This window comes from Chiloscyllium plagiosum, unplaced genomic scaffold, assembly GCF_037043375.1.
Source record: "Chiloscyllium plagiosum isolate Xiang-an unplaced genomic scaffold, Cpla_swu_hap1 HiC_scaffold_1, whole genome shotgun sequence".
Lineage (NCBI taxonomy): Eukaryota > Metazoa > Chordata > Chondrichthyes > Orectolobiformes > Hemiscylliidae > Chiloscyllium > Chiloscyllium plagiosum.
The window spans coordinates 164,752,334-164,762,073 of NW_028270139.1; the positions used below are offsets into that span (position 1 = coordinate 164,752,334).

Consider the following 9,740-nt stretch of genomic DNA (forward strand, 5'->3'; position numbering starts at 1 on the left):
GGGACAGGTGGAAAATGGGAAGCCTTCAGAAATGAGATAACGAGAGTCCAGAGACAATATGTTCCTTTTAGGGTGAAAGGCAAGGCTGGTAGGTATAAGGAATGCTGGATAACTAGAGGAATTGAGGTTTTGGTCAAGGAAGCATATGTCAGGTATAGACAGCAGGGATTGAGTGGATCCTTAGAAGAGTATAAAGTCGGTAGGAGTGTACTTAAGTAAGAGAGAAATCAGGAGGGCAAAAAGGGGATAAGAGATAACTTTGGCAAATAAGGTTAAGGAGAATCCAAAGGGATTTTATAAATACACTAAAAACAAAAGGGTAACCAGGGTGAGAGTAGGATCCCTCAAAGATCAGCAAGACAGCCTATGTACGGAACCTCAGGAGATGGAGGAGACTCCAAAACAATTATTTCGCATCAGTGTTTACTGTGGAGAAGGACGTGGAAGATACAGAATGTAAGGAAAAAGATGGTGACATCTTGAAAAATGTCCATATTACAGAGATGCTGGATGTCTTAAAATGCATAAAGGTGAATAAATCCCCAGGACCTGAACAGGTGTAACCTAGAACTCTATGGGAAGCTGGGGAAGTGATTGCTGGGCCTCTTGCTGAGATATTTGGATCATCGATAGTCACAGGTGAGGCGCTAGAAGACTGGAGATTGGTGCCGCTATTTAAGAAGAGTTGTAAGGAAAAGCCAGGGCACAATAGACGGGTGAGCCTGACGTTAACGGTGGGCAAGTTGTTGGAGGGAATCCTAAGGGACAGGATTTACATGAGGGGCATGGATATGGTAAATAGAGAAGGTTTTTTTTCCCTGGGGTCGGGGAGTCCAGAACTAGAGGGCATAGGTTTAGGGTAAGAGGGGAAAAGTTTAAAAGGGACCTAAGGGGCATCTTTTTCACACAGAGGGTGGTGCGTGTGATGGAATGAACTGCCAGAGGAAATGGTGGAGGCTAGTACAATTACAACATTTAAAAGATATCTGGATGGGTATATGAACAGGAAGTGTTTAGAGGGATATGGGCCAAGTGCCGGCAAATGGGACTAGATTAAGTTAGGACATCTGGTCATCTTAGACGAGTTGGTCCAATGGTCTGTTTCCATGACTCTACAAGGGTCTTCAAAAAGGCCGTCTGGGTAGAGCGCAGAAATAATAAAGGGGCAAATAATTTGCTGGGATTACAGTACAGATCTCCCAACAGTCCGAGAGAGCAAAAGAGGAGGAAATATGTCGGCAAATCCAGAAAGAAAGGTATGGGAGATATAGGGTCATAGATGTGGAGGATTTGAACTTCGATAATATTAACTCGGATCACCTTGGCTTGAAAGGATTAGACAGGGTGGAATTTTTTTTAAATGCACCCAAGATAGCTTTTTGCGCCAGCCTGTAGATAGTCCGACTAGAGATGGGGCAGTGTTAGACCTTACTCTAGTGAATGAAGCTGGTCAGGTGGTTGAAGTGTCAGTGGGTGGCCTTGGGAATAAGTTTTAAAGTTTTAAATTATTGAAAGGGATAAAGATAGTGCAGAAGGTAAGGATCGAAACTGGGGGAAAGCCAATTTCAACATCACTAAACAGGACCTGACAAACATAGACTGGGAGCAGCTATTTCCAGATAAGTCTACTTTTGGAAATTAGGAATAGTTTAAAGGTAGTATAGTGAGAGTTCAAGGCCAGCATGTTCCTCCAAGAGTGAAAGGCAAGGGCAGCAAGTCCAGGGAACTCTAGCTGTTAAAGGATATTATGAGTTTGATAAAGAAAAAGAAGGAAGCATATGTCAGGTATAGGACATTAAAAACAGGGGAAGTCCTTCAGAAATATAGAGAGTGTAGGTGTTGCTTAAAATAAATTAGGAGGGCAAAGAGGAGCCATTAAATATCTTTGGCAAATAAAATTAAGGAAAACCCCAAGGCTTTTGGTAAGTAAATAAAGAGTAAGAGGATGACCAAGGAAAGAGTGAGCCCTTCTAAACACCTATGGGGAAATCTGTGCATGGAGCTAGAGAATGTGGGTGAGGTCTGAAATAAATACTTCTCATCTGTACTCACAAAGGAGAAAGACAATTGGAGCCAGGGATTTCATTTGGGATGGTGAGGTTCTGGAAGACTTTAAGATTAATAAGGAGCAGTTATTAGATGTTTTCGAGGGCATAAAGGTGCATAAATCTCCACAGCCAGGCTGCTATGGGAGCCAAAGGCAGAGATTGCTAGGCCCCTGGCAGAGATATTTAATACTTCACTGACCACAAGTGAAGTGCCAGATAACTGGAGGATAGCAAATGTGCTTCCTTTGTTCAAGAAGGGCAGCAGGGATAAGCCAGGTAATTACAAATCAGTTAGTCTGATGTAAGTGGTTGGGAATTTATTGGAAACATTTCTGAGGGAGAGGATTAATCAATACTTGGAAAGGCAAGGATTCATCAGGATGGTCAACACAGATTTGTTAGAAGGAGATCCTGTCTTCAAAGTTTGGAAGAAGATTTGTAGCTCGGGTGCTCGTTGTTGTGGTTCTGTTCGCTGAGCTGGGAATTTGTGTTGCAGACGTTTCGTCCCCTGTCTAGGTGACATCCTCAGTGCTTGGGACCTCCTGTGAAGCGCTTCTGTGATGTTTCCTCCGGCATTTATAGTGGTTTGTTTCTGCCGCTTCCAGTTGTCAGTTCCAGCTGTCCGCTGCAGTGGCTGGTATTTTGGGTCCAGGTCAATGTGTTTGTTGATAGAATCTGTGGATGAGTGCCATGCCTCTAGGAATTCCCTGGCTGTTCTCTGTTTGGCTTGTCCTATAATAGTAGTGTTGTCCCAGTCGAACTAATGTTGCTTGTCATCTGAGTGTGTGGCTACTAAGGATAGCTGGTCATGTCGTTTCGTGGCTAGTTGGTGTTCATCGATGCGGACCGTTAGCTGTCTTCCTGTTTGTCCTATGTAGTGTTTTGTGCAGTCCTTGCATGGGATTTTGTACACTACTCATGCTGGGTTTTGCTCATGCTGGGTATCGGGTCCTCCATCCTGGTGAGTTGTTGTCTGAGAGTGGCTGTTGGTTTGTGTACTGTTATGAGTCCTAGTGGTTGCAGTAGTCTGGCTGTCAGTTCAGAAATGTTTTTGATGTCTGGTAGTGTGGCTAGTCCTTTGGGTTGTGGCATGTCCTCATTCCGTTGTCTTTCCCTTAGGCATCAATTTCCCTTGATGAAATTGCGGGGGTATCCGTTTTTGGCGAATACATTGTATAGGTGTTCTTCTTCCTCTTTTTGCAGTTCTGGTGTACTGCAGTGTGTTGTGGCCCTTTTGAACAGTGTCTTGATGCAACTTCTTTTGTGTGTGTTGGGGTCGTTGCTTTCGTAGTTTAGGACTTGGTCTGTGTGAGTGGCTTTCCTGTATACCTTTGTGGTGAATTCTCCGTTCGGTGTTCTCTGTACCATCATGTCTAGGAATGGGAGTTGGTTGTCCTTTCCTTCCTCTCTAGTGAATCGGATTCCTGTGAGTGTGGCGTTAATGATCCGGTGTGTGTTCTCTATTTCTGTGTTTTTAATGATTACAAAGGTGTCATCCACATATCTGACCCAGAGTTTGGGTTGAATTTGCGGGAAAACTGTTTGTTCTAACCTTTGCATTACCGCTTCTGCTATGAGTCCAGAGATGGGTGAGCCCATGGGTGTGCCATTGATTTGTTCATATATTTGGTTGTTGAATGTGAGGTGTGTTGTGAGACACAGGTCCAGTAGTTTGAGTATGCCGTCTTTGTTGATAGGTTCCCCGTCTTGTTGTCTGTTCTGTATGCCCAGCAGGTTGGCTATTGTTTCTCTGGCTAGGGTTTTGTCGATAGAGGTGAACAGTGCCGTTACATCAAATGAGACCATAGTTTCTTCCTTGTCTATGTGTATATTTCTGATGATGTCCAAGAATTCCTGTGTTGACTGAATGGAGTGTCTGGATCCGCTGATAAGGTGTTTCAGTTTCTGCTGTAGTTCTTTAGCCAGTTTGTGTGCTGGTGTCCCTGGTAGTGATACGATGGGTCTTAGTGGGATGTCTGGTTTGTGCACTTTAGGTAGTCCATAGAATCTGGGGGTGTTATTGCTTTCAGGTTTCATTTTCTGTAGGTCAAACCTGGTTATCTGTCCGTTTTTTTGTATGTTGTTTATCCTATTGGTGAGCTGTGGGGTGGGGTCAAACTCCCTCTTTTGGTAGGTGTTGGTATCTGCAAGTAGTTGTTGTGCTTTTTGGAGATCCTGTCTAATTTGATTGAGTTTTTTGAAAAGGTGACTAGGCGTATTCATGAGGGTAGTGCAGTTGATGTGGTGTATATGTGGTTTCAGTAAAGCCTTTGACAAGGTCCCACATGGAAGGCTCATCCAATGGGATCCAAGGCAAGTTGGCAAAATGGATCCAAAATTAGCTTGCAGATCGGAGGCAGACAGGTGAAGGGTTGTTTTTGTGATTGGAAGCCTGTGACCAACAGTGTACCAAAGGGACCGGTACTGGGATCATTGCTGTTTATGTGCATTAATAACTTAGATGTCAATGTCAAAGGTATAATTAGTAAGTTTGCAGATGACAAGAAAATTGGTGATGTTGTTCATAGTGAGAAGGATGGTTGAGGGATAGTGGCTCCCAGGTACTCCCCAGCAGGTAATACACCAGCCTGGTGTGGCAAGTGTTGACGTTCTTACATTGGATTGCCATCTTGGAAACTTGCAGTGCCACAGAGCGTGGATTCCGAGGCATTTTTAACATCTTTCTGAAGCTATTTTTCTCTTAGTGGCCATTCACTTCCTCAACAAAATATGTAAAATCAGTGAACTCAAAGCCCCTCGGATTATTTTCTTGAAGTTAAAGTGAGCGGACTGAGACAGCCAGAATGAGAGGAGGAGAGGTATAATGGCCGAGAAGGGGTGATAAAGAAAGAGGGAACGGGATATGAGTATGGAAGATTAGATTAGATTCCCTACAATGTGGAAACAGGCCCTTCAGCCCCAATAAGTCCACAACGACCCTCCGAAGAGCAACCCACTCAGACCTATCTCCCTCTGACTAATGCACCTAACACTATGGACAATTTAGCATGGCCAATTCACCTAACCTGCACATCTTTGGATTGTGGGAGGAAACCGAAGCACCCGGGGGAAACCCACGCAGACAATGTGCAAACTCCACACAGACAGTCGCCTGAGGCTGGAATTGAACCCAAGTCCCTGGTGCTGTGAGGCAGCAGTGCTAACCACTGAGCCACCGTGCTGCCCACAGGGAGAGGAGAAGGGAAGAGTAAGTTTGGGAAAGCAGGCTTTGAGAGGAGGAAGCCCCCAGGCTGAAAGTTATTCACTTCTGATGCCCAGTTTCTTGTGAATTCTGTCAAGACCAACTCGGAGTGTGCAATGCAAAACCAACTTTAGTTAAACCTAACTCCTTAGCTTGGCCCCAGTTTCATACCCTTATCTGGTGATCATCAATTTGGGCTGATACGTTTTCTCTCATGAGTAGCTCTGCTTCTTAACCAACAAGGCAAAAATTGGCTTTATCATTCAGCTTTATGGCTTGGCACTTTTTAATAGTTATTTGTATTAATTACTAATTTATGTCACCAATATCTTGCTGTTGAATTTTTCTTGGTGAAGTTCGTGTTTACTGTTGTGTCCCCCAAGGATGAAGAATAGGTACATTTATAATTTTTAAGATATTTGGACAGGTACATTAATAGAAAAGATTTAAAGGGATATGAATCAAATGCAAGCAAATGGGACTAGTTTAGCTTGGGAAACTTGTTTGGACCGAAGGGTCTGTTTCTCTACTGTATGACTATGACTTTACAGTATTGAAGTGTAATCACCTATGGAAAAACATTGGCCACCTCTGATGTAATGCACTCAATTGATGTGACTTTCCCAGCTGGCTGGGATGCTGCTGCCTGCTGTACAGACTTCGAACAAAGGTTACTTTGTTCGGGTCACAAAGGGCACATGTAACCTGACCTCCAGCGTGAATCTGCACCATCACTAATGCCACCAATTTCGGCTTCTGTAACATTGCTTGAAATTCCAGTTTCAGCTTGTGAGCTACTGCAACCCTCATCCATACTTTTTTTTCATCTCTAAATTTGACTTTTCAACATAAAAACAGAAAGTGCTTGAAAAGCTCAGCAGGTCTGGCTGCATCTGTGAAGAGAGAAACAGAGTTAGCATTTTCAGACTTGAAACATTAACACTTTTTCTCTCTCCACAGATGTAACCGGACCTGCTGGAGTTTCTCCAACATTTTCTGTTTGTATTTCAGATTTCCAACAACTGTACTACTTTGCTTTTATATTGGTCCCCTTCCTATCGGAAAGATGTTATGAAACTTGAAAGGGTTCAGAAAAGATTTACAAGGATGTTGCCAGGGTTGGAGGATTTGAGCTATAGGGAGAGGTTGAATAGGCTGTGGCTGTTTTCCCTGGAGTGTTGGAGGCTGAGGGGTAACCTTATAGAGGTTTATAAAGTCATGAGGGGCACGGATAGGATAAATAGACAAGGCAAAAGTCGGTGCTGCAGATGCTGGGGATCAGACTCAAGATTAGAGTGGTGCTGGAGAAGCACAGCAGGTCAGACAGCATCCGACGAGCAGGAAAATCGATATTTTGGGCAAAAGCCCTTCACCAGGGCTGTACATCTCCATGACTCTATGACTATTTCAAGCAGTCCTGGCTGACTAAGGAAATCTCAATTTCAAAATCCTCAATCTTGTTTCAAATCCTCCCGTGGCTTAAATCACTCTAATCACCTCTGCCCCCCAGCAAACTCAACCCATCTTTTATTTCTTCAGTGTTTTATGAGTTGTTACTATGACTGACTAACATTGCCTGTCCCTGATTGCCCTGGATCAGAGTGTCTTTTTTTCAGTCATTTATCAGTGCTGTCTGCCCACCATTTATTGTCATCCCTAGTTACCCTTGCGAAGACGGTGGTGAGCTGCCTTCTTGAACCACGTGCTGTAGTTTGACCCATTTGGGAGGGAATTCCAGGATTTTCACCCAGCAACAGTGAAGAAATGGCGATATATTTCCAAGTCAGGATAGTGAGTGGCTTGGAGGGGAACGTTTGCTTTAGAACATTCCTGTGAAGCACCTTGGGACATGTCATTACATTCAGGTCACTGGAAGAGAATAAGTTATTGTCACTAATCTCTTCATTTTTACTTTATAGATTGAAACTTCAAAACTGGAGCCAGAGATCAAGTTGGCAGCATCCAGCAAGAGTGTCTTTTATAATAAGGGGCTGTAATATTTCAGACAGTAGGACCTGCTCAATAAATTAGGTGAAAATTCCTTCATGATCAATGATCGGTGACAATGGGGAAATGCTTACGAAAGATGCTTCTTACCTGATTTACCAAATTACTGCATATTTGAAAATCAAGTATAGCCAGCGATTACTGACTGTCTCACACCAGAATCAAGTTTCAAAATGGAATGATATCTCCACTGACTCAGGGTGTGAATGTTCTGTCCAGTGGAGTTAACACCAAAGTCCACTGCACCTTATGCTAATGCCGTGAGGTCAAGCACTTCATAAGAACAGAGAAAATGGAAAGCCTGGTCTGCCATTCAACAGGAATAGAGTTGTTCGTCTACTTCAACTCCACCTTTCTACACTATCTCCAAATCTCTTTATTTCATCAGTAACTGGACTTCTGCCAAGCTGACTCTGAGACATCCATCCCACCTCACACTGACACTGGAGGTGTTATTCATTTCCTCAGGTTTTTTTTTCTCTAAACCATTGTAAGGGAAGTATCAATTGTGTTTCTGCTGGTTCACATCACTATTCAGCAAGTGGGAGTTGGTTAGCTCAGTTGCTTGGATGGCTGGTTTGCGATAAGTGTTATACCAAGAGCATGGGCTTAATGCCCACCCTGAATGAGGTTTCTGCCTTCTCAACCTTACCCCTCACCTGGGGCATGGTGACCGTCAGGTTAATCTCACCACCAGTGTCTCTCTGTAATGAAAGAGCTAACCTCTGGGACAACTGCTCTTCAACGAGCCTGCACCTAAAAGCTAGAGATACAGCTGACCAACCTCACAACTAATATAATGTGAATTCATCCACTTCACTCTGAGAAGAACAATAAATAAATTCTGTTTCTAAAAAGAGAAGAACTGATATTATTTGAGCAGCATCACTAGCTGTAGTGGAACTGAAGACAACCTCCTTAGCCACAAAGCCATAATATTAGCCATGACTTGTGAATGCCTTGATTTTAGCCTCAGTAACAGTGAATGATGCAGTGGCACTAAATTAGTTAAATTAACATTGAATAGATTTAACGTTGAACAATAATTATAAATTATTTGAATGTCTTAGAGAGTGTAATTGTCTTTGACAATTTCCAAACAACGCTTGCACAAACACATCTCTGAGTGCTTTTATTTTGGGATTGGTGTGGTATTCAGACATCGTAATGCAGGGTCTCAACGAGCAGATAGTAATCCCAAATAAAGGCTGAATTAGCCATGTACAATTGGCAAACAGATTCCACACACTGACAACCAACAGCACAACACCACAATATAACCGCTTTGATACAATCATGATTTCTCAGAATTGATTCACTGCATAACTGTAATTGAGAGCGTTGATAAAGCTAATAAAATATTCACAAAAAAAAATTAGTGTTTGTTTTCTTTTTAGTCTGTTACTAACTGTGGGTGGATTTTGTGTGTGTGAGAATATATTTTTAAGTCTAAGTATGGGTATATTGTTGACTAATTGCAAGGTTTTTGACAATGTGTGTCTGTAACTGTGGACGAGTTTGTGACTGTCGATATGTCTGTGTCTCTGGGTGTGTCTGTGACAATAGGTATCTATGTGTCTGCATTTGTGTGGGACTGTAGATGTTTGTGTGACTGAGTGTGTCATAATTTTGGGTGTATTAATAATTAAGGTGTGATGGTCTCTGGGAGTGTTTGTAACTGGAGGTGTGTGTCTAATTCTGCATGCAATTAAATGTGTTCGAGACTCTGGGTGCATATGTATGTGTGTTTGTTACTGTATGTGCATAATTGTGTGTGTGTGTGAGAGAGAGAGAGAGACTGGCTATGTAAGTGTGTGAGTATGTGACTCTGGCTGTGCATTTCTGGTTCCTAGTGATTATTTACAGAGCTTCAAGTACTAATGGGTACAAAAGTATTGAACTTTTAATTGCAACATGTATTCTTTTAAGAGAGGACGAGTATAATTCAAAATGACTGAATATAAATTCATCTGGCAAAGTTATGTCTGAACTAATTGAATTATACACATGTACAGAATCAGGGAAACTTCAATCAGAAAGACGAACAAGGAAAAGTGGTGACTACTTACCCATTCACAATCCCCCCTCCCAAGCAAGTAGCCATCTCCTGTAAACATGTTTGTATTTTATGCTTCCAGGAATATACAACAAGAGGTTACAAACTGACCACAACAGCTTGCCGTGTGTGATAGTGACCTGATGTGAGCCATTAAGCACTTCTGCGCTACAAGTAAACAAAGAGAAAGTTGTCTCTTTTGCTGTGAGTGCTGCAAGCCAGTCTCTGTCAAAAAGAACTAGGACAAAAGAATTTCAATCCAACTGCGCAGCCAGGAGTCTCAAAATTGACTGCTCAGCCACCAATGTCAATGCCACAGATACTATCCAATATAAAGGCCACAACGTTAGAACATAGAACAATACAGCGCAGAACAGGCCCTTCGGCCCTCGATGTTGCACCAACCTGTGGACTATTCTCAGCTCGT

At 42.7% G+C, this 9,740-nt stretch overlaps 1 protein-coding gene across 2 annotated transcripts in view; it reads left to right on the top strand.

Moving 5' to 3' along the window:
- LOC122549660 (sideroflexin-5-like) overlaps positions 1-7,297 on the top strand; it is a 312,948-nt gene extending 305,651 nt beyond the window's left edge. For both annotated transcript variants that reach the window (XM_087991972.1, XM_087991978.1), the window contains one exon: positions 7,170-7,297. In XM_087991972.1, coding sequence (XP_087848098.1) covers positions 7,170-7,247 — 78 coding nt within the window. In that variant the 3' untranslated portion in view covers positions 7,248-7,297. The remainder of the gene's footprint in view (positions 1-7,169) is intronic.
- Positions 7,298-9,740: the final 2,443 nt, after the last annotated feature.